We start from the raw sequence: 24,075 nt of genomic DNA, 5'->3' as shown, positions 1-24,075 counted from the left end.
CTTCATTGACTACGTGAAAACCTTTGACTGTGGATCACAACAAACTGTAGTAAATTCTTCAAAGAGATTGGAATACCAGATTACCTTCACTGTCTCCTGAGAAATCTGTATACAGGTCAAGAAGCAACAGTTAGAACCAGACATGGAACAACAGACAGTTCAAAATTGGGAAAGGAGTACATCAAGGCTGTATATTGTCACCCTGCTTATTTAACTTATATGCAGAGTAGCATCATTGGAAATGCAAGGCTGGATGAAGCACAAGCTGGAATCAATATTGCTGGAAGAAATATCAACAACCTCAGATATGCAGATGACACCACGCCAATGACAGAAAGTGAAGAGGAACGAAAGAGCCTCTTGATGAAGGTTAAAGAGGAGAGTGAAGAAGCTGACTTGAAACTCAACACCAAAAAACTAAGATCATAGCATCTGGTCCCATCAGTTCAGACTCTTTGCAACCCTATGGACTGCAGCACCCCAGACCTCCCTGTCCATCACCAACTCCTGGAGTTTACTCAAACTCTTGTCCATTGAGTTGGTGATGCCATCCAACCATCTCATCCTCTGTCGTCCCCTTCTCCTCTCGCCTTCAATCTTTCCCAGCATCAGGGTCTTTTCACATGAGTCAGTTCTTCAATCAGGTGCCAAAGTATTGGAATTTCAGCTTTAGCATAAGTCCTTCCAATGAATATTCAGGATTGGTTTCCTTTAGGATTGCCTGGTTGGATCTCCTTGCAGTCCAAGGAACTCTCAAGAGTCCTACAACACCACAGTTCAAAGGTATTAATTCTTTGGCACTCAGCTTTCTTTATAGTCCAACTCTCACATTTATACATGACTACTGGAGAAACCACAGCTTTGACTAGAGGGACCTTTGTTGGCAAAGTAATGTCTCTGCTTTTTAATATGCTGTCTAGGTTGGTCATAACTTTTCTTCCAAGGACAGTGATTTTGAACCCCAAAAAGATAGTCTGTCACTGTTTCCACTGTTTCCCCATCTATTTGCCATGAAGTGATGGGACCAGATGCCATGATCTTAGTTTTCTGAATGTTGAGTTTTAAGCCAACTTTTTCACTCTCCTCTTTCACTTTCATCAAGAAGCTCTTTACTTCTTTCCTCTTCACTTTCTGCCATAAGGGTGGTGTCATCTGCATATCTGAGGTTATTGATATTTCTCCCGGCAATCTTGATTCCAGCTTGTGCTTCATCCAGCCCAGTGTTTCTCATGATGTACTCTGCATATAAGTTAAATAAACAGGGTGACAATATACAGCCTTGATGTACTCCTTTCCCTATTTGGAACCAGTCTGTTGCTACATGTCCAGTTCTAACTGTTGCTCCTGACCTGCATACAGATTTCTCAAGAGGCAGGTCAGGTGGTCTGGTATTCCCATCTCTTTAAGAATTTTCCAGTTTGTGGTTATCCACACAGTCAAAGGCTTTGGCATAGTCAATATAGCAGAAGCAGATGTTTTTCTGGAACTCTCTTGCTTTTTCGATGATCCATTGGATGGTGGCAATTTGATCTCTGGTTTCTCTGCCTTTTCTAAAACCAGCTTGAACATCTGGAAGTTCACAGTTCACCTACTGTTGAAGCCTGGCTTGGAGAATTTTGAACATTACTTTACTAGCATGTGAGATGAGTGCAATTGTGTGGTAGTCTGAGCATTCTTTGGCATTGCCTTTCTTTGGGATTGGAATGAAAACTGACCTTTCCTAGTCTGGTCCCATCACTTCATGGCAAATAGAAAGGAAAAAGTGGAAACAGTGACAGACTTTATTTTCTTGGGTTCCAAAATCATTTGTAGATGGTGATTGCAGCCATGAAATTAAAAGATGCTTGCTCCTTGGAAGGAAAGCTGTGACAAACCTAGACAGCATATTAAAAAGCAGAGACATCATTTGGCCAATAAAGGTTCATATAGTCTAAGCTATGTTTTTTTGCTGGTAGTTATGTATAGATGTGAGAGTTGGACCATAAAGAAGAGTGTCAAAGAATTGATGCTTTGAAATTGTGGTGCTGGAGAAAACTCTTGAGCATCCCTTGGACTGCAAGGAGATTAAACCAGTCAATCCTAAAGGAAATCAACCCTATATATTCATTGGAAGGATTGATGCTGAATCTGAAGCTCCAATACTTTGGCCACCTGATTTGAAGAGCCAACTCATTGGAAAAGGTCCTGATGCTGGGAAAGATTGAAGGCGGCAGGAGAAGAGGGTGACAGAGGATGAGATGGTTCGTTGGCATCACTGACTCAGTGGATGTGAATTTGAACAAACTCCAGGACATTGTGGAGGGCAGAGGAGACTAGTGTGCTGCAGTCCATGGGGTTGCAAAGAGTTCGACATGACTCAGCGAGGGAACAATGATAACAACAAAATTTGTTGTTTTTAAAACCCTCCATTTAATAAGGAAACCATGGCACAAAAATGAGCACATTCTTTAAGATTACACAGCTACTCTCCTGAGTTCATTCAGGGCAAGATACACACTTCCAAATAGCAGCATCTCGATGGTAAATGATCATGGTTTTGCTTTGTTCTTCCCCAATGTTGACAGTCTTTTCTGGACTCCCCCTTTACCTCTGCCTGAAGAGCTGCCCGAGTTAGGTCAGAGTAGGAGATGGGTCAGTGGAAGATAATAGTTATCAGGACTCTTTCATTTCACTCTTTCAACTCGTATGAGTTTACTGTTCCTCTCTCACTGTGGCATGTAAGCTCTAGGAATGCTGGGCTTTTGTTGTTTACCCCTGTATCTCCAGGTACTAGGTCAGCACCTAGCATGATGGATGCAGCGAATAGCCATTGAAGGAATAAAAGGCAGACAGAGGAGGTTTCTGACTTTGACTCTGTTAACTCTCAGAGATAGAAATGGAGTAGGGGTGAGGTGGTGCACAGCATCAGGGATCTGAGGTACTTGTGGGAGAGATCTAGGAGACATTGGATATACGTGTCTAGAAAGCACTTCCCTGAGAATTCCACACTCAAATGCTTACGGGGACCAGGGAGGTGCCAGGAATCATGACAATGGCCTGTTCCTAAACAATGGGTTGGAAATAACAGTGGCAATCTGGAGAGAATACGCCCCATCTCAAAGGACAGTCATAGGGGAAGTAGGTACAGTGTCAACAGATGAGTTTTCAAGAGAAGCTGAGGACAAGAACTGCCAGGTGAAACCTTGTGCGCAAGCCAAGTTTCTCCTGGCCAATCCATTTCTGACTTGTCAGCATGAACTAGGCTTGAGTCCTCCTGAGAAGTCAGGTATGTGTGGCGGTGGCAGAGAACGCTGGATCTGTCTTTCCTAAGGTGATCGATGGGTACACTTGGAACAAGTCAATTCTGGGTAGTTTGGGTGAGAGCCAGCTTTTGTAGCTTAGTTTAGTAGTCACTTGCTTTTTAAATGATTATACCAAAGGATGTTAACTGTAAAATGAGAGTTGTAAAATAGTACATTTCACAGGATCCCATTTTTTCATAATATTTTAAGCATACCAAGTAACTGGAGGAATATGCCCAACAGTTAACAGTGGCCATCTGTGAGAAATGGGATTATAAAGCATTTTTTCTTTGTACTAAGTATTTGTGTATTTATATTGTTTTATAATGACCACATATTTAAAAAATCAATTTAAAAAATTACACATCTTATCTAACACTAGTTACTACGCATGTCCATATACATGTGCAGGTGAACACCAACACCAAGTGATCGACAGAGTTTGCCTCTGAAGGGTATGCGGCTTGGGTGTTGACAGATGCTCAGGTGCTATAGTTGGCCCTCCCTGTCAGTGGTCCCGCATCCGTGGAGTCAACCAACCATTGATCACGCGGTACTGTAAGAGGTATTTGTTGACAAGAGTCCACATATAAGTGGACCTGTGCAGCTCAAACCTGTGTTCAAGGTCAACTGGAATATGTAGTCCTCGCGGCCAAAAAGTATAAAAAACTTCATTGCCCAACACTCCAATCCAACCCCTCCAGACGGAGAACAGACTGCCCAGGTGGGAAGGAGGGTAAAACCTTCATCAGGACACGGGCAGTATTGTCCTCATCCCTCCCTGACCCCAGGACCCAGCCCAATACCCCGCCAGGTGATCCAAACACAAAGAGGAGCCAAGGGGCCTCATTGTAACACTCGGTTTTTATATAAATATCCGCATCATGTTACAGAATAAGCCCCACTGGGGAAAAAAAGTCAACGTTGTTTTCGTTAAACCGACCCCTGCCTTCTAGGTTGGGCCCCAGCCTGGGGGCACCTGCTGCTTTGGGAAGGCTGGGGCTGCTGCCAAGAGGCTGCTGAAGAAGCTGCCTACGTGGCCCACCCCCAGGCCGACCCCCTTCTTTGGTGTGTGGTACATGGTGACCTTCTCTGGCCCCCCCCTCAGCCTGGGGCAGGGTTCTGGGGGACAGGGTTCTGGAGAGCAGGGCCCAGGAATCCTGGGGGCACTTGGAATAAGAGTGGGGGGTTGGGACCAAGCCACTAAGAGGTGGAGTATGAAGCTTAGAGGTTGCGCCTTTGGGGAGGCAGGGCACAGAGGTAACAGGAGCAGGTGGGGGGAACCCGGGCTGTCAGTCAAGCAGGACGCATCTGCCCTTCTTTCTGGCCTAGGTACCCAGGTCCTTTCCCCTGTTGGTCCCCCTCCTGCTGGTCCCCGTATTCCCAGGAATAACCCCTGGGTTCCTGCCTGTCCCCTCCCAGCTCTTCCCCCTTAATTCCCCCTCCCCCCACAGAGAGGCGAGAGGCTAGGAACACAGCACCAGTCTTAGGATTTAATTAACCAGGAAGGGGGATTATTCGGAGGGGCACCCCTGTAAAAATGTACAAAAGGTCTGGGGGGCTATGTGGAAGGGGAGATAAATATGTACACGGAACCCCCCTTCCTTTAGCCCCTCCTCCCCCAGCCCTGAGAGGGCATGAGGACTTGGGTGGTAGGTGACGAGGAGGGGGGCACTTTGGCCTCTGGCTTAGTGAGCCCTTGGGGAGGCGGGCCAAGGGCCTAGGGGCCCTCAGAAGGGGCAATGGTGCACCTCAGGAGATCATGAGATGTGACCTCTGAAATGACCCCCACTCTCAAGTACGTACACACACACACACACACACACTCTCTCTCTCTCTCACAGACACACACACAAACCTCTCTAGAGGCTTGTGACCTCTGCCCTCCCAGTGACCCCAAGGTCCAACTGATGCGTGATCTCATGGGGGTTGAGACTTCTGCTCCCAGATTCCATGACCTCAGAGGTGGCTGGTGAGGTCATGACCTCTGCCCTCCAGCCCTGGCTTGAAAACCTCAGCTCTAGGACCTTGTCAGAACAAAGGGGGGATGGAGCTATGCCCCTGCCCCTCACCTTCCCTCACCTGTCAGCCCGGGCTGGGCCAGGGGCCCGAGGAGGGGAACTAGGCCGGGGGGCGGGCACAAGCGGAGGTGGTGCCCCCAAAAGGGCTCCTGGTGGGGTCTTGCTGAGAAGGTGAGGGGTTCCTGGGGCTGCAGTCGGTGGTGGCGGCGGAGCCAAGCGGCTGTAGAGCAGGGGATGGGCAGGCTCCAGACCGTAGAGGCGGGCGGCGGCCACGGCCCCAGGTCCAGTCAGCTCCTCTCCCGCCTCGTAGAAGCGGGGCGGCCTAGCGAGGCGAGGGGGCCCAGCCAACCAGGTTGGCTCTAGGAAGCCAGCACAGCGCTCTGGAGGACTAGGGCCCAGAAATGGGGGTGGCCGGGGCCTCTCAAACAGCAGGTGAAGGCCTTGGGGCCCGGTGGTGGCAGCGGCGGCGGCGGCAGCGGCAGCAGCAGCGGCGGCGGCGGCAGCAGCGGCCTCTTCCTTCCGCTCCTCCTTTACCCGCACAGACTCCTTGGTGGGCCGGGCCCCTTCCTCGCCAGCCCGGGCCTTGGGAGTAGCAGGAGAAACTCGGAGCTGGGGCCGGGAAAAGGGGAGGTCCCTGGGGAGGTGAGGAAGGAGAGGATGAAGGAGCTCAGATGGATGGCGGGCGGCAGGCAGAGGGCTGGGCAGGTGGGGAGCGCGTGAAACCACACCTGTCCTTCTCCTCCTTGGTGAGAGAGGGCTCCCTCCGCTCTACCGGCCGCTCCTTGTCTGAGCCCGGGGTCCGGGCAGCCTCAGGGGGCCGGACCCAGGCAGGAAAGGCCAGAGGACTGCGATGCAGGCGGCCCCATGGGTCTGGGGGGGAGGCGAAAGCTGGTGGGGCCCCTGGACTTTCTTTCTGGGCAAAGACGGCGCCGGAGTCTAGACAGAGGACAGAGCAAAAGATGGTGGGAGCCAGGCGTGGCAGGGCCCACTCAGGCACCCTCCCGGCCCCCTGCCTGAGCACAGCAACCCACTGCCCTAGTCCCCACCCCAACCCTCCCCATCCCCTCCAGCACTCACTGAATGTGGGGCTGCCCAGGCCTCCAAAGGCCCCGTTGGAGAGGGCAGCCAAGGAGGCGAAGCTTGTGGGACGCCCAAAGGGATCTGTGGGAGAAAAGGGGGGGATGGTCAGAGCACTGGGCAGCCAGCTCCGAACAGGCATCATGGACTGGCAAAGAGGCTGGTCAGCAAGCAGGCCTTGGAAAGGTACTGAGGTTTAATGTGCAATGTGTTGTTTAATGGCATAAGTTCCATGAGGGAGGCGGGATCATTCCCACTTAAGGAAGATCAAACAGGCTCAGAGAGGTGAAGTGACTTGCTCATCAGTGGTCATCTAACCAGCGAGCGGTATCCCTAATCCAGGCCTCTGACTCCAAGGTCAGGCTCTTACCCTACATTCCCCTATACCCGCCACCCAGGCCAGCTCAAGAGCCAGCCACTCGCCTGAGGAACCTCTGCTAGCTGCCTCCCACCTGTATGCAACTGAACCTTGACTTTGTGTGTATGTCACATGGCCAGTGAGAACACCTAACTTGCCAGCTAGGGAAATCTCACAATTGCCTCTTCTGGAACACCTTTCCCTGGGCCAGCCAGCTCAATTCCTCCTTGTTCATCCAAACTAGGATAAATCTCCCCAAGAAGCTGGCCGAGACCACTGGGAGCCAGGGACTATGCTACACAGCCTTCCTCTACATGCCTCTTTCCCCTACCCCTGGCTATTGCAGACAGTGAGCTGGCGAGGACTCGTGATAACTCTGCCTTTTGTTATCCCATTTTACAGATTGTAAAATCAAGGCTCAGAGCAGGGAGAGTAACTTGCTCAAGGTCACAAAGCAAGCGGACCCTGGTCTACCCTCCATTCCAGCTGCCTATCAGGTTTAATTTCAATCCCCCGCTTAACACCTCCAAGAAGTCAGGGTCAAGGCCTGGGTTGCCCCAACATGCCCTTGGCTCTTACCAATGTGGGTGCTGGGACTCAGAAAGGGTCCGTGGGCCCCAGGAGCTGCCGTGAAAGGGTTGGCTGCAGCATGGACGGCACCTGGGGCAGAGAGGCGGATGAGGCTGAGTGTGTGCAAGGTGGGCCTCGGGCTACAGGTGGGCACCCTCAGGCCCAGAGAGGGCTGGCCAGACTCACCAGTCGCAGTGAAGAGGGAGGCGGCCGGGTGGGAGAGCTCCTGCCCAGGGGGCAGGGCCCCATAGGGCCCCGGAAGGCAGGGCAGGAGGTCGTTCCGAAAGTCAAGCTTGTGGGAGTCGCCCTGCATGGGACAGGGAAAGGGGCAGTGAGTGAGGAGGCAGGTGTGGTCCTGCTCTTGCTCTTCCACCCTGAGGCCCCCTCCGAGAGCTGGCTGGTGCCAAGGGAGGGCTAGGGTGGGCCCCAGCCTCTCTCCAAACCTTCTCTGACCACCCCCCAGTTAGCTAGAGAACCTAGTACTGACTGTGGAATTGCTCAGGCAGTGACCAGGGATAGGAGAGGACGTTTTTGGTCAAGATTCTGCCAAGCTCCACTGAAGGTAGACACCCAGCCCTCCGGCCCCAGTACCTTCATCTTTTCCTGGTGTCTCAGGATCATGTAAGCCACGCGCACGTGCATGGCACACCACTTCCCTGGTTTCTGCCGCCCCAGAAGGATGACCAAAGGGAAAGGGAAGGAAAGAACGTTCACTCATCACCCACTCCAGACCTGGCCCTGGGCCCAGCATCGCCATACAACATCCCCACTTGTCAACCCCCACAAGTGAGGGGTTAGGACTAGGTTCATTTCACAGCCTAGGAAACTTTTGAGGCTCAGAGAGAGAAACAGTCTTGCCCAAGGTCCCACGGCCTGCTATGTGTGAACCTTTGCAAGCCTTTTGTTTCCTGCTGTTCCATCTGGCTGCCTCCACGTCTTGGGCTTCTGGCTTATTCCCAAGCAAGACCCACCCCTCAGACAAACACGCTGACGCCAGCCCCCAGCCTCATGCAGCCTGAGGTCCTCACCAAACTCACCCTCAAAGGTGGCCGGAAATGGTCAGGGATCTGGGAAGGGCAAAGCAGAGATTGGCGGCAGTTCAAACCCATTTACTGACCTGGGCACCTCATCTCCATAGTCCCCAGTACCCCGCCCACCAAAGCACCTCCCTAAGACCTTGTGTGGCGCCCGCAAACCTTTCCTTTTCCCCGTTTCTCCCACTCCAGGCATCTCCCTTCCAGCACCAAGTTACTGAACCTGGCCCCAAGGAGGTGCCCTGCCTAGAAGGCTGTAGAATGCGTTAGTGGGCAGCAGGTTTCTCAGAAAAGAGCAGCTCTCTGATTGACAGTTTCATGTATAATGAGGGTCTGCTTAAGATTTTTTTAGAAAAATACCTTTACAATGGTTAAAAGCAGCTGGAAAACCTCTGGTCTAGTCTCTTTAGCAATTATATCCTATGCTTTTCATGATGTTCCCAGAGCCCTGGGCTTTAAGGCTGTTGCCCATGTCTCGTCACAAAGGGGCAGCCTATCTTTTCATTAAGGACAGAACTTCCTGGTATGATGTCATTTGAAAAAAAAGAATGCTGTGACTTAAAAAAAAAAAAAACCCTGAAAACCCTTATAAAAACGACTGTCCTAGTAATCTTATTTCTGGGGCAACTTCACAAAATTCCTATCCCTCATGCCTGAGAAAGCATTCACCGACAGAAATTCCCTCTCCTCAGATTCTCAGGGATACCCCTGATCACATATTAAAGAGAGGGATCAGGGGGTCACTCTCAAGTCAGCACTGCTCTCCCTCAACAGATCTTGGACCTGCCTTGACCCCCCTCACCTGTGTCCCCTTTTGGGGAAGCCCGCTCGGCACTGGCCCCAGTCGTGGTGGCAGCTCGGGGTTCGTGCTCTGAGAAAGGGGAGTGGAGGGATCAGTCAGAGGAGCTGATGCCAAGCATAAAAGGGGGCTAGAATCAAGCTTGGGGCTGGGACTGGGAGGGAGTACGGCTTTGAAAAAACCTGGATCCACAGGGTGAGGGCAGGAGGAGGGGCGTGCTTTGGGGGAATGAGAAGGTACATGGTTCCAGGGGTGCCTGGGTTTGTAAGGAGTGTGAGGTGGTGGTGGTGCTGGGTTGGGAGCTCACCTTGGGCTGGAAGGCCCCCTGCAGGGAGCCAAAGGAGACAGCCGGCGGGAGGCCCGGAGGGAGGCCGGGCACTGCGGGAGGGAAGGCCGTATACGGCTGTGGAGAGAAGGGGACTAGTCCAACTGGGGGTGGAGGTGCAGCCCAGGGCTGGTCTGCTCATCGATCCACTGGCCTCCACCCTAGAACCCCCACCCTCCCCCAGGGAGCTCTCCCAGGCTCAAGGCTCTTGCTTTGGAAGCTGAAGACTGGACCCCCACAGTCAGGGCCACACGCACTGATATATCCATGCCCACGCACCACACACACACACTCACATTATGCCGGAAAAGGCCTTCCATCTTTCCTGGATATTTCTCAAACTAGGGAAGAGAAGGGAAGAGTAAGCTGCCAGCCAGGAACCCAGGGCTTTCCCCTGGAAGCCACACCCTCCCTCCCAGGTCTCTGAGTCTCATCACTGGCCCAATGAGCTCACCATGTGGGGGCCGTGGGGTGGCAGCAGGCCCGGGGGGTAAGGGGTGAAGTGCTGGTGGGTGTGCTGGTGGGTGTGCTGGTGCTGGTGGTTGTGCTGGTGGAACTGGAAGGCCAGGGGCCGGGCCGAGCCCCCTGCCCCCACCACCTCGGGGCCACCCTGGGCATTCAGGTAGCGAGAGTTCAGGTCCTGGCCGATCAGGTCCTGCTCTGTGGGAGGGGAGGGGGAGAAGGCTTTAACATCTGTAGCCACCATGGCAGCCTCCTTGGGCCCGGGTGACTGGCCTTCCCTTCTGGCCGTGGGCCACTCCCTCCTCAAGCCCTGCTGCCTGCTAAGGTCCAGATGCCCCGAAGTCAAATGGGCCCAAGCCCAGGGCCATGGCCCCCCGCCCCCCGGCCAGGATCCCAAACTCACCAGAAAGGGCGTTAGCGGCTGAGGCCCCAGGGTGCCCTGGCACCTGCAGCAGGGGTGGGGGTGGGGGCAGGGTGGGGCCAGGGGAGAACAAGGAGGGGTGGTGGGGTGGTGGGGGGGCCGAAGCCCAGGAGGGGGGAAGCTGTGGGTGGATAAAGGCAGGGGCAGTGAGGGCGTCGGGGGCCGGTGGGTGAGCTGCGCGGACGAGGAGGAGGCAGATGAGGAGGAAGAGGACGAAGAGGATGATGAGGGGGGAGGTTGAGCCACGGGAGGGGCCGGGGCCTTGGGGGGCGGCCGTGAAGAGCTGGGGAGAGAAGTGGGGAGATGAGTGAGGGGCTGGGAGGTGCCAGCTCTGACGGGAGGGGGTCAGAAGCCTGGGAGATACCTTGACCCTGGTTCTCCAACATGGAAGGTGGTAGAACCCGGCCCCCAGGACCCCTACCCCCCACCCAGGGAACCCATCCTCAGACGGAGGTACCTCCCACACCCAACAATCCCCCCTCCTCCTGTCTCTTCTTCTACACAGCTGCTTCTGATGCCTCTGGTCTTTCCCTTTTCTGACTCAATCACAGCACAAAACATATCATTCATTTTGACGCTTAATTACAACAGGCCACCTGGGTTCCCACCCGAAGACAGTGGAAGCAGCACTGCGCTGGCCTGGTGTAGGAGTCAGGAGGCCTGAATTCGAGGCCCATCTTACCATTAACACCCTGGGTGACCTTGAGCAAGTCACTGCCTCTCTCTGAGCCTTAGTTTTCTCAATAAGGGAAAAAATGATAATGATGATAACAGTAACAACAAAAATTGCATCAATCGTTGAAGTGTCATTAATTCTTTTCCTTTAGTGAGCACTTACTGTATGCCAAGTGCTGTCATCTGCTTTATATGCTAATCCAAGTCTCCAACATTTCACATCACCTTCCCAACTGCTGCCGCATCCCTGGGACCCCTTGTACCTTTTACTTCTTTAAACTTAACTCAGTTTCTTTTCCACTTGGCCTCACGAAAGAGCAATGTGTAAAATTAAGGGGCTGAGGTACTACTTGTATTTTTTTTAAAAACACATCAAAACTGAAAAAATTTTACTCATGTACCATCTAAAATTCCCTCACACACCACTAACAAAAGTGTGTACACACTTTGGGAAACACTGCATTAACTCATAATTAATCCTCCCGACAGCTTTACAATGAAGGTACTATTATTATTTCATTTTACAGAAAGAAAAAATTGAGGCTCAGAGAGGTTAAGTGACTTGTCAAAAATCACACAGCCATTAAGTGGCAGAGTAAGAATTTGAATCCAGGTCTGAATAACACCAAAGTCAGCACTCTTAGTCATCATGTCAGCATTTCCCAAAGTATGTTCCAAACAACACTATTCCTAAGAGATGTGCCTTACAAAAAAAAAAAAACCTTGGGAAATAAAATTGGGAAACGGCATAAACTGGATTCCTCTGCAAGTCAAGGTATAAAGGGTTTTGAGAAGTCCTGTAGTAATCTCTTTAAATTTGTCCCACAGTATCTCTCAAACTTTTTAGCCCAAAATCCCTTTTCAAGTGATATCCCACAGGAACCAACCCATGTCCTCAGACACAGAATGCAGGGGTTGGCACCAAAATGACCAGGCCTTTCCAGACCTGGCCAGACCTCCCAATCACTCACCTGCCAGTGCTGAGGTCCAGGCTGCTGCCATAGGGGGAAGTGCGGAGGCCAAAAGGCGAAACCCGAAGCTGCAGCTGGGGCTGGGGTGGGGGTGGCAGACTGGGGGCGGCCGGCAGGGGTGCAGGGGGTGAGACAGGAGGCCGAGGGGCCGGTGGAGGCGGTGGTTCCTTCGGGGGGAAAGGCACTAGCAGCGGGTCGGGCCCTGGGGGCTGTTCCTGGCTCCGCTCCAGGCCCGACACTTTAGGGACTACGGAGAGTTTTGCTTCACAGTTCCCATTGAAGGCGCCGTGGGGGCCCGAGGCTGTGAGGGCAGGATGGCAGACATACTCAGTTAAGGACCATGCTTACCCAATTTCCCTCCCTTGTCTCCAACCCCAGCCCTTGGGACCAACCTTTGCTGGTTGAGACAGTAAAGGACGGGTCGAGGTCATCATCGGAGACCTGAGGAAGAAGGATAGGGACACAGGTTCTGGTCAGGTCAGGCCTTCACCCAGGAAGGCCAACAGCCTCTGCAGTTGGCTAGGCACTGGTAGTGGTGACAAGTCTATTCCATCAGCTTAGCTGAAATCCACTGAAGACTGTGGGCTCTAGGAGGCCCAATGCTCGGGGAAAAGAGTAGAGCAACTAAGCCTGCGCATCTGATAGGCCAGGAAGACTGAATTGAGGCAGTACAGAAGTAACAGAGAAACAAACAAATCAAGGCAAAAATGTCAGATATCACTAACTGCTGGCACAGACTGTCTACCTATAGATCTATTTGGTCCATAAATGTCACCAAAAGTTTTAAACTAACTGCAAATACTTAGAAATCTGGAGATTCTTCATAAAAACTCAGATTCAGGTTTTCTTGACAATAGGCTCCCTGTCTCCCACTAGTGTCCTGATCAGATGGACAAGGACTATTTGCTTCACTACAAAAGTCCCTGTCCAGTCAACTTTTTAAACCACAGCCAGACACACATCAGGGAACAGACATTTAGTTAGTGACAGAAGAGCATCAACTGCTAGAACACACTTTCAAAGCTAGCACATCAGCCCTAAAAACAAAGTGAAACGCACCTTCATAGCATATGTTCTTACATTGTATACAATAGTTCAGTGTCCTCACTGCCACGACTATTGTCTACAGACTCTAATCTACAGGAGCAGACTGATAACCAGCAGGAAGAACCAACTGGGTTCCAGAGCCACCCTGGGTTTCTGTGGAGAACCACTGGTATCTCCAAGTGCTTTGGAAAGTATAGCACAGGAAGGCATAGGCCTTTGACTCTTTGGTCAGTTGGCTTCCATTACCAAATAAAACTTGTCGTTTACTTTCTCAATCCCCCCCACCCCCCAACCTGCCCACTTGCCCCACGCATCCTCCCCAAACATCTATTTCTGGCTCAACTTAACTCACTTTCCCCACTTAAGAGAAGGCTCTGTCTGCTGTACAAGGAGACCTTTAAGGCACAGTTCATGAGCTGTAATACTGCCCACCCAACAAGCTCTAGCCCCACTCACCCTCTCGTCCAGATCACTTTCTGCATCACACTGGGGAGAAGGAAAGACAGGGGTGTCACAACAGGGAAGAGAAGGGGGGCCCAAGGTCAAGGGGTGTTTCAGACAGGGAATGAACAGGGAGGGGCCCGTACAGGTGGAGAGCACTTACTATGTATCCAGCTTCCAGAGAATGACGGGAGGAGGCCTGAGAAAGACCAGAGTCCAGAGGTAAGGGAGGCTGGCTGGCGAGGCCTTTGGATAAAGTCTAAGCTCCCTGGCAAGGCACTAAAGGCCCCTCACGACATATTCTCAGTCTTCTATTCCCCACCCAGTTCCCAATGCTCTGGCAACTTTTCAAATCTACCAGATTCTCACATCTCTGCGCTTTTGCCCAAAACAACTTAGCCCTATTTCTCTTCTCAGCAAACTTATGACTATCCTTCAAGGCCTGACTAAGACATCCCAGGGGGCTTTCCCTAACCACAACCTTCCTCCCATCCCCCAGGCAGAATGAGTGGCTTCCTCATGTGGGTTTCTGCAGCATCTCTTCCAGATCTCTACCTTCTGGTGCCTCTCAAGTTTTGGTCTAGGTGTTTGCTCAAAGATTATTTCTTTCCTACTAGACTGACACTGACTTGAAAAGGAGTGCAGAGACCACATCTAATTTACAATTCAACAACATCCTTTCGATACATCTCTGAATTATCAATATGTTCGAGGCAGACCCAAAAGCAGGCAAGTCTGATTGTGAACATGTCTTTATCAGTCCGGGATGGGGTAGTGGAAGCTCAAATATGCTCTGCCTTTCTCTTTGCCCTTAGAGACTGGGGTCACTTCACCATGGGTAGCAGCACTACTGACAGAAAATGGGTCCATATGAAGAACACTCGGCTCAGAGTTTCAAACGACAGGGATCTGGGACAAGCTCACCTCTTTCCTTCTCCTCTTATTGGGCCATTTTCGGGCCCGATCCCCAGAGGGCCGGCCAGGCTCTCGATCAGAGCTGTCCCCTGGTTCCCCAGTTGCCCCACTGGAGCCACCCCTCTTCCGTTTCCCAGAATGCTTCAGCCGATGCTCCAGTCGCTCTGGGGGCTGAAGAGACGCATCCTTCTGTGGAGGAGGAGGTGGGACTAAAGTACATGGTGGAGAAAGGAAAGCTCCCCACCTCTCTGGGGTGACCAAGCTACCAAAGTGGCTCTCGGCCCGGTAACCTGGTTGGTCCCCGGAGACTAGCTCTACCTCCTCCCACCCCAGGGTGGGGCAGAGGCCTGGCCAGAGGAGCCGGTTGCTCTGGTTTGGGGTGCCAGCATTCCCCCCTCAACTCCACCCACTCCAGACACCGTACCCTTCTCTCTGGCCCTCTGAAGCCCCCCAAAGGTCCCCGGCCCCAACAGGCCCCACCTGCAAGGCCTCGAGGCTGGCGAAGCTGGCGATGGCGAAACCATCGATCAAGTCCTCCTCTTCTTCTTCCTCCTCCTCAGGCTCTTCCTCGGCCTCCCCATCGTCTGCGCCCCCCTCCTCCTCCTCCTCATCTTCCTCCCCGCGGCTGCCCGAGCCAGCAGGCCGCTTCCGAGCTCGGGGTCGCGGGGGCCGAGGCCTGGGACGCGGCCGCCGCCGTCTCGGGCCTCCGGGCCGCTCTCCAGACGAAGCTGACGACCACGGCCTGGCCGGCGGCGGCGGCGACGACGAAGACGAGGAGCCGCGCGGGGCGGCCAACAGGGCCCGGGGCGCGTCGCCGCCGGGACCTCGGCGGCGCCGCTGCTCCCGGTCTCGGTCTCGGCGCGAGCAGCGCCGCCGCCGCCGCTCCCCCTCAGCGGCCCAGCCCGGGCCAGGAGCCGCGGCCGCTGCCGTCTCCATGGCGACCGCCCTCAGCGCCGCATCCGGAGGCGGCGGGCCCCGGAGCGGCCTGTCCGCAGGCCCGGGGTCGCAGGCGCGGCGCTGGCGGCTGCACAGGGACGAGAGGGCCACGGCTTTCCCTTTAAAGCAGGATCTGCTCGCCCCGAGCGTGCCCCAAGGCCAAGGCCCAGGGAGCCGGCGCCGCCCCCGGGGCGACAAGCCCGAGAGCCCCCCCTGTGGGGCCGGCGGGGCCGAGACAGCGAAAACGGGGCGGCCGTCCCTTTAAGGCAAGGCCTCAAGTTGTCCAGTCCCTGACTCCTTTAAGACGACCCGACGGTGTCCGACCGGCCTAGTTCGGTGGCCGCCCCCTACCAGGGGTCGAGACAAGTCTCCCCGAGGAAGAGGAAGGGCCACCCCTTTAAAAGGGGCCGAGAGCTCGCCCCGAAACGTCGACCTCCCCTTTAAAAGTGCCTCAAGTCCTCCGGCTAAAAGAGGCCACCCCTTTAAGGAGTCCCGGGTTCTCCAAACAGCAGGCCGCCCCTTTAAGGGCTCGGGAGTTAGTTTCTAGTCCTCCAAAAACGGCCACTTCCCCTTTAAGTTGAATTTAAAGGACTTCTAGCTTTGCGAAGTGGCGATGAGAATCCCCTGCTCGCTCCAATTCTCCCAACAGCACAGTTCTCAATTTGTCAGCGTCTGTTCGGCGGCTTCCCCTTTAAAGGCTGGCGCTGTAGTCCGCCGAGATCGGTGGCCACCCCTTTAAGGAGATTTAAAGGGGCCTCTTCCAGGCCCAGCTCTTCCAGCCTCCGCCTCCGGTCGCCATGAAAGGCGCGAGGTGGGGGGCGGGGCCGAGGGGCCAGCCCTCCAAAGCCCCGGATGTGAGGCAACGGTGACGGGTAGAGCTTGTCTGTCTGCCGACATAAAAGTCTCTTCCTTCTTTCCTCCGTCTCTGTCTGACGTTCTCCTTAAAGAATCCGGAACGGCTGCTGAGCAGCTGGGGAGCTCCAGCTCACCCTCCTGTCGTCTCCTTTGGAGTCTTGGGCCTCTTCTCCGCCAGGACTTCCCTGCCCCTCCTCCCTCTTCCTCCTCAGCCTACGCCTCCTTCCTCTCTCTGTCTCCTCCCACTTTCCGCCCCCTTCCCCTCACCCCTCTACAGGCTTAGCCGTTGATAGGCTGAGACGTGTACGTCAAGTCGAAGGGGCGGAGTCAAACGCGGGAGGGAGGGAGGGAGTAATATGTAACCGCCCTCAAATCTTGGATTTGGTAGACGTCAGATTAGCTCCGCCCCTCATCAAGTCTTGTGACTCAACTGGTTAGAAGTAGGTGCTTGGGGCGGTCCTCCAGATGATCCCGCCTCTTCCTGCTCTTCGTTTATTGGCTACTCTCCTGACGGCGTCTAGCCGAGGGTCTGGATCTAGAGTGCGAGTCGTTGGGGACAGTTGGCCGCTGGGTGGCGCGCGGCCGCGGAAGGACACTGTCCACTGCCAGTTATGTGTTCTCTCCCTTTCTGCCACTTGGCTTAGTCCACAGGCTGTCTGGCTTCTCGCGCACGCGCGTGATGCTACAACCATCACGCTGGCAGCTCAGCGGGATCCCCCGCCGTGCCGGGTGGTTAGAGCACGCGGGTTCAGAGCGCCAGTAGAGCGTAAAGGAAGCTTTCTCGTCCAGTTATTGCTCGGTGCAGGAGGAGTGCTGGCCTAAGGTCTGCGTGCTAACAAGAAAAAGTTTGCATTGTGTGCCGGACACTTTCTCACATATGAACTTTTTTGACAGAAGTCTCTTAGGAAGGTACTACCATCAGCCCCATTTTACAGGAGAGGGGAATTGATACACTTTCAGTTTCCTAAGCAGAATTTACTCAGGAAGCTTAGCTCCAGTCTGTGCTCCTGGCCACTATTCTACCTTTAAGTTATGAAAGTTGTAGTGTGGCACTTGTGTTCTCTGGTTGCCTGGGTTTCCTTTTTAATGTGGACATTACACTGACAGTTTGCTTTCTCATGGATAAAATGGATGTAATTCTCATAGGGCTATTTGTAGGTCAAGTACCTGTGACAGGTTGTTGTAGGTGCTTACTTATAGCTAATTATTATTTCTTGAATCCAACAACAGATTCTTGGCCTGTGTGTTAGAAGGAACTCAGGGCTATCTAGAACAGGGCTTTAGTCCACTCTAGGACTTTCAGCCTCTTTTTTTTGTTTTTGCTGTGCCACACAGTGTGCAGGCTCTTAGTCCTCCAACCAGGAATGGAACCTGTAGCCCCTGCAGTGGAAACATGGAATGCTCACCCCTAGACCACCAGGGCATTCCCTCAGTCCTTGACCAGGGTCCAGTATCACAGTATCTTCTGGAGCAGATTCAGAAGTATCCCTCTGCATAGGAAAATTCTCAACCCAAGAAGGTATCGCCAATGACCATTCCTCTACCCCGTTCCCTATATCCCACTTCATGGTCTTTCCTGGTACCACCCTCATTTCCCAGTTTTACAGGCCAAAGTAGAAACATCAGCCAGGACTGGCAGTGAATCTCAAACTCTGCTAGAGACATACAGAAGAATCAGAAACATATCGAAAACTTTACTAGAAATATAGAGAAAAAATTATAACTGCCTCAGAGACTTCCCCCCACCCCCTCAGGATGCATGGACAGACAAACAAATGGAGCTTCTAAGTCCGAGGGGGCCGATCTTGATCCCCTTCCTCCTCCTCCTCCAGGAGTGAGGCATCCAGCTCCTGGAGTCGCTGCTGCAGCAGGGGTTCTACATCTGGGCTGGGGCCCAGATTGGGAGGAAGGGTCCTGCCAGCTGCAGCCCGGGCCCCGCGAGATGGCCGCCGGGATCGAGGAAGACTGCTGTCCCGAAATTCTACAGTCCGCCGGAGCTTCCTTGAGCTGGTGAAAATCAGAGTCCCATTGCGCTCCCGGGGTTCCTCAAAGATGGTCTCAAAGGTCCTGGACCAGGCAGGGAGGAGTCCAGGTTACCAGCATGCCCCCTGATTCCAGTTTTCCCTCTGTCACCCCTAAGCCTTCAAAGTTTCTCACCTCCTGGTTGTGGGTGACTGGTAATTCTTGTTGGTGTAAATTTCTTCCAAGCTGAACTCTTTCTTGTTCAACCTACGAGCCAAGAGCAGAGGTCACTGAGAAACCTGGGGCCAGTGGCCCTAGAGAAGGGATAAGTAAGGCCTGGTCTATATTTCAGTTTCTAGGATCTGCCAGGAGCCGGGAGTGCTGCCTGAGGCAGACAGATGGTTCTACATGCAAACCACATCCAGAACAAATGAACTCCTCCAAGCTTGACCGAGAGGAAGGAGAGCCACACTCAGGGGACCTGAGCCTACACCTGCTTCAGATCCATGCACGACAAGCTTCTCACCTGACTGGCCGAGGCAGCCCCATTGGTGTGAGGTTTATTTGAGAACGGGCCGGTGTCCTGCGTATTCTGAATCGAGAGACTTTCCCAATGGTCTGCAGAGATGGGGCAGAGGGTAAAAAGTGCAGCGTGGACTCAGGCTCCCGCTTGTCTCCTCCCCGTTCACCTGTACCCCTACCTTGGTCTCAGAGTCTGAAAGCACCTGGTCTTCTGGGGCCCTTGGCTCCTTTCTCTTGGTTGAGCTCAACCTGTAGAGAAGGTCAAGGCTCAGAGCCATTGAGCCTTGGCAGCTGCTAGGCTCATTCCCAGCTGCCTCCCCCTCTCCTGCCCACTGGATACTAGGGTAGGAGGCTGTGCCCCCTCCTGTGGCCAGAGCTTTAAGGAGGGTTTATTAAGAGCACTACCTGGGTTCTGCAGGTTCAGAGAAGGAAGAGGTGGATGCAGTAGACGAGCAAGATGTGACGAGGGGAGGAGAGCCTCCCACTCCTCCAAGAGGGAAGACCTCTTTCCGGAGACAGGGCCGAGGGGGTGGTGGGGCTTTGGCCATCTCTCCACCACCCACCGTGTGCCGCCGAGGCCGTGGCCGGCTCGAGGGGGCCGGAACAGGGGGCCAGCTGCAGGGATCTGGGCCAGGAGGCCCCAGGTCAGGGCAGGAGTGGCTTCGGCCCAGAGAGGGCTTAGTGAGAGATGCTGGGGGGTTCTGGTCTTGGGTCCGCCATTGGCGGATAGGGGGCCGGGGACTGATTGCCACAGTGCCCTCAGAAGCCCCGGACTGCCCGGCCTCTGAGATGGCAATCTTCAACTCCAACTTCATGGGGGATGATGGGGGTGGGGGTCGTGGGGCTTTGTTGGGTGTGAGGAAGATGTCAGCAAAGCTCTCCAGCTTGGAGCGGACGGAATGGAAGAGGGGGGCCAAGCCCCAGGGACTGAGGCGGGGGCGTAAAAGGCTGGACGGCGGTGGGGTCGATGGGGGCTCCAGAACAGGATCTGGGGCTGAGGAAAGGAGAGGGTCAGGTGCATATTCCTTAGCTGCAGGTGTCTAAGCCCCACTTCAGGAGCCTTAGTCCCTCCCCCAAACACTAACCTTTGCCCACTGAGGAATAAGCCCAGCCCTAAAATACCAAGCCTTAAATTCAGTAGTTAAGCTTCAGTCTCTGAACTCTAAACTCCATCTTTACACACCAAGCTCTGCCCTGAGAAGGGGTTAAGCCCCATCCCCACCTCTGCACCTGACACTTCTAAGCTCAGCTAGAATTTTCCAGAACCTTCCTTCTCATCCATCTGAGTCCTTACCTGGTGGTGGGCTCGCCAGAGGGTTTGCAGACAGGGCAGATGGATGGGATGGGGCTGGCAGGTCCCTGGACGGAGGCTTTGGCTGGTGAACCATCACCTTGGGCTCAGCTCTGGGGTGAAGAGGCAAGTTAAAGGCAGAGGAACCTTTCAGATTCAGATCCCACCTAAGCCAGGACCTCCCCTGTCCCTTAATGCTTCTGAAGGTGCTACAAGGAAGCACTGGACATGTAAAGTCTGATGCCCCTAGCTTTGGCTGCCTGGATAAGAGCTGCCACCTACACGTCTTCATAATCCCTTCCCAACCCTCTCACCTTCTCGCTGGGACGATGAAGTTGCGAGCCTCATCAGCAAAGCCCTGGATATAAACAGGGGGTGTTCATGGGGAGGCAGGGAAGCCCCCTGTGGCCTCCGTAGCTCCCCCTATCCCCACTCTGTCAGTCTCCAGATGCCTGCCTGGGTTCACGCTAAAGACTTTTTCATATAGGTCTTTGCTCAGGCAGTGTCTTCCAATCTAAAATGCCATCCTCCTCGCTCTGAGCAAAATCCACCCCAGACACAGTCCTCCCACAACTTTCTTCTATGCCCAGTGACATGGCTGCGCCCAGCTAAACCCCTGACATCATTCCCTGGAGTTCCCATACCTCAGCTCGGGATCTGGAGCTGGCAATGTCCTGTAGCATCACCACCAGGGTGGGCTGGTGCACCTGGTCCACCTTTTGTGAAGGGCCCTCCTCTGGGCCAGGTGTTGTCCTTGATTGCCGCCTTGGGGTGGAAGGGGGCCGACGGACACGGCTCAGGGGCTCTCGACATAGGTGCAGTGGGTCGGGAGGCCTAGAGAGGGAACAGGAAGATCAGTGGGGCTCAGCTGTGTTCCCAGCTCCTCCCAATTCTGCCATGCTCACCTGGCTTGTGGGGACCACGTGGCCTGCCGGGATGGTGAGGCAGGCTGCTGGCTGCGAACAGAATCCCGCCAGTTGCTGTGGTGTCGTGGGGTGGAACTCTCTTCTTGGGGCGCCAGGGGGACCTCAGAGAGGAGGAGATGTCAAGAGGAAGGTGATGGAATGAGGCTGGATGAAACGGGGCCTCCCCATGCCTAACAGTGCCCTATGTCATCAAGATGACGGAAATAGTGGCTAGAATTCATTTGCAATCCCCAAAGAAGAGGTCAGTTATGGCCCGAGCTGTTTGATATGGGGCCTGGGTAATGTCACCCAGGCTATTTGCATAAATGAAAAGGACAGGGTGACCTGAAGTGAGTCATTGCCCTAGTTGGGGCCTCAGTTTTTCTAATCTGTGCAGTGGAGCCAAAGACCTCAGCCCAAGGATTGCCTAGAAATTGGGCTGGGAAGAAAGCAGGGGAGTTTCTCACACTTAAGAATTGTGGGGATGTGGTTTTGGCACCAGAGACCCTGCCCAATTCCAGGTTGGAGTAAGTGAAAGCCAAGCAAAAAAAAAAAAAAAATAGCATTAGGGAAACTGACTGATGAGTATGAGAATGAGGTGTCTGGACCTCAGTGATCCTCACTTGACCTAGTTTGACTTTGCTACTGAGGGGACCTGATGAAGAAGGGGGCCTCTCAGTTCAAGAGGCTCACCATGCGGGCAGCCATGACATCTTCCAGGACCACGGCCAGGACCCGCCGAGAGGCTTTTTCCAAGGGCGAAGGGGCCCCGAGAGGCTGCAGTTTCGGCCGTTTGGGGCTCTTGGCTCCCCATAATGCTCCAGCAAGGGGTTGGCGGCACAGACGCTGCCGGCCAGGCGTGCTGAAGGATGAGAAAAGCAGAGGACGGTCGCCTGAGCCTGTTGTTGGCCCTGTGGTTTCCCCGGTACGGCCACCAGACTCCCCGTTTCCCGGGCTCAAGACAGGCGGGCGGGGTGCGCTCTCACCTGGAGTCCCCGGGCAAGTCCATGGGGGAAGCGGCGGCTCCGGGGAGTCCCTGGGGGATCCCAGGTTCCAGCCTGGGGTGGGGGGGGAGCGGGGGAGCGGGGAGTGAGGGCCAGCCCCTCCCGTGGGGCTCCACCCTTCATGGTCCGCCCGCGGCTCCCGGTAGCCCACGGTTCGGAGCCCTGGGGCGCGTAAGGGCGCCCTCGCCTGGCTACCGGGAACGGGTATCTCCCCTCTGCCGCCGCGGCGATCGGCGATCGCCCTGCCTGAGCCCCGAGAATCTGGGTTGCAGCGGTCCCAGTTCTCCCACGGCCCGAGCTTCCTGGGGCCTTTGTCCCTGCAGATTCCGCCCTGAGATCCCCGGGATCAGCTGGGATCCCAGTCCTCGGAGGCTCAGTTTCCGCCGGATCTCTCCACGGGGAGTGGCCGAGCACTCTGAAGCAATACTCGCACACACCGGCGGCCCTCCCTCCCACCTGATCCCCTAGACTGGATCCCCGCGGACACAATGCTCCAGCGCGGTTCCTCCAAACAGACGCCGCGCGAGTATCCTCCTCTCCCTGTGAGCTTCGGCTTCGCAAAGCTACACTCAAAGAGAGACGGCCCGAGCTTGAGCATCGCGAACTCAGTCCGGATCCCCGGGGATCCACTGTCAAGCAGATACCCCCTTCACTCCAATCCCGGGAGGTCCCGCCCACAGACCCCCTCCCTCCGCCCTCCCCTGATCCCCGCCCAGCGCTCTCCCCAGCCCGGGACCAGATGGTCCAAAAGTTTCTTTCCCTCCCTCCTCCTGCCCTCTCTCCAGCCGCTCGGTGCCCTCCCCCGCGCGCCGCTCACCGCCGCCTCCCGTGGATCCCGGGTCTTCGACGGCTCCCACCTCCGGCTCCTTTAAAACTAGCCTTGGCCAGCACTGCCCAACCGCCGAGGGCCTTCTTCTCGGAGCCTTTGGGCACCGCCCAATCGCCGGTCCTGGTCTTCCGGGGTGGTGAGAAACTAAGTGAAGCCGCCTGGCGGCCATCATGCCTAAGGGTAAGAAGCCAATTGGGCAGTGCCGCCATTATAGTTGAGGGCAGATTGTGCTGTGCTCGATGAACTTAAAGTGGACCGGACGGCGTCTTCTTTTCTGGCCGGTGGGTGGCCGAAGTCTAGGGCAAGTTTCTAGAGCTACTGAGGCAACTCTGGTGAAGCTAGGCTACCGCCACGTTTTTTAAGGGCATCTTCCGGTTCTTTCATTCTTAGACCAATAAATGTGAACTGAGTGCTAACGATATGTGAAAGTTTCCTAGAGAGGCCCCATTGAGTCGGTTTCCAGTTCTATTCTAGGTTCCTGAATCGCGTAACCAGGTTGCAAGGGAAAAGTTTGGCAGGGGGTGGTCGGGGCCAGAGATTAGCGCTGGTGCCGACTCAGGCTTCTTTGCTCGCACGGTGTCCCGGAGAGACTGGGCTGAGTCAAAGTGAGGAGGAGGCTGGGGCGTTCACTTCACCCGAATGTTGTGTACCTCTTCCTGCAGGAGAGGAGGTTTCTATAGAGGACGGGTTCCCACGAGCACTCTGAAGAGGAGCCTGGCTGATGGGGTGTGTAAATAATCCTGAGCAGTAAGGGATCAGGGATCCTGCTGCTTAGAGAGGTGCTTCGTGAAACTTTTAAACCAGGAGCCTTCTGTTGGGGGTAGGTAACGTGGGGGCTTGTACTGGCTTCTGGACTGTGAACGCGCCCTCACTGCTTTACCAAATCCCATGCTTTCACTAGTTCTAGGTCCCCAGGATTCGCTGGTACAAACCAGTACTTATTTTTCCTGATACAAAAGACTAAAGCCTAAAATCGGGTCTGAATGAAGATGAAGAGTGACCTACTCGGCGCAACATAATTCTCTTCTATGGGATGAGTGATAAGAGTAATGACCCAGAAAGGATGATGTAAAAAGAGCAGCACTGGGAAGTGTTGGTGTGGAACGTGAAGTCTCCCCAACTCTCTAACGAAAGACTCAGCCAGAGAGGTGTCCTAGGACTACAGCCACTCTCTGTAGTACAAGGCCGGCTGGGTCCTCTGGAAATCCATCATGAGACTTCTGGTGAGAATAAGCAACAACTGGTTCAACTAGAAGTGTTCTCTCTTCCCCTGGAGCAGGGCTGGCTACACAGGTGCATGAGGAGGTTCCCTGCTGGTATGGCGATGCATCCAGCTGTAAGTAGAGATCGCTCTCCATCTTGGTAAATTGAGAG

At 54.4% G+C, this 24,075-nt stretch overlaps 2 protein-coding genes across 4 annotated transcripts; both read right to left on the bottom strand.

Annotated features, from left to right (window-relative positions):
* FBRS (fibrosin) lies at positions 4,127-16,418 on the bottom strand. Its single transcript, XM_018040255.1, is given in 19 exon segments — positions 4,127-5,936; positions 6,031-6,238; positions 6,380-6,463; positions 7,317-7,397; positions 7,494-7,614; positions 7,899-7,970; positions 8,345-8,374; positions 9,144-9,212; positions 9,448-9,543; positions 9,762-9,806; positions 9,920-10,125; positions 10,331-10,447; positions 10,450-10,631; positions 11,995-12,295; positions 12,387-12,435; positions 13,498-13,527; positions 13,646-13,681; positions 14,407-14,586; positions 14,878-16,418. Coding segments are annotated over 19 exon segments (2,940 nt in total). The 5' UTR covers positions 15,334-16,418; the 3' UTR covers positions 4,127-5,359.
* PRR14 (proline rich 14) lies at positions 17,857-23,085 on the bottom strand. Of its 3 annotated transcripts, none has more exons than XM_018040252.1 (12): positions 22,690-23,075; positions 21,855-21,926; positions 21,562-21,730; positions 20,869-20,990; positions 20,608-20,797; positions 20,278-20,321; positions 19,967-20,076; positions 19,078-19,666; positions 18,852-18,921; positions 18,677-18,768; positions 18,346-18,417; positions 17,857-18,255 (listed from the first exon to the last, which is right to left on the bottom strand). In XM_018040252.1, exons 1-12 carry the CDS (start codon positions 22,908-22,910, stop codon positions 17,973-17,975), a joined length of 2,034 nt encoding a protein of 677 aa, XP_017895741.1. In that variant the 5' UTR covers positions 22,911-23,075; the 3' UTR covers positions 17,857-17,972. The 3 variants fall into 3 exon arrangements, with proteins under 3 accessions (XP_017895741.1, XP_017895743.1, XP_017895742.1); XM_018040254.1 differs by lacking the exon at positions 22,690-23,075 and adding an exon at positions 22,329-22,540; XM_018040253.1 differs by lacking the exon at positions 21,855-21,926 and having other exon boundaries at positions 22,690-23,085.

The sequence above is a fragment of the Capra hircus genome, chromosome 25 (genome assembly GCF_001704415.2).
Source record: "Capra hircus breed San Clemente chromosome 25, ASM170441v1, whole genome shotgun sequence".
Lineage (NCBI taxonomy): Eukaryota > Metazoa > Chordata > Mammalia > Artiodactyla > Bovidae > Capra > Capra hircus.
This window is presented reverse-complemented; position numbering and strand designations above follow the sequence as displayed.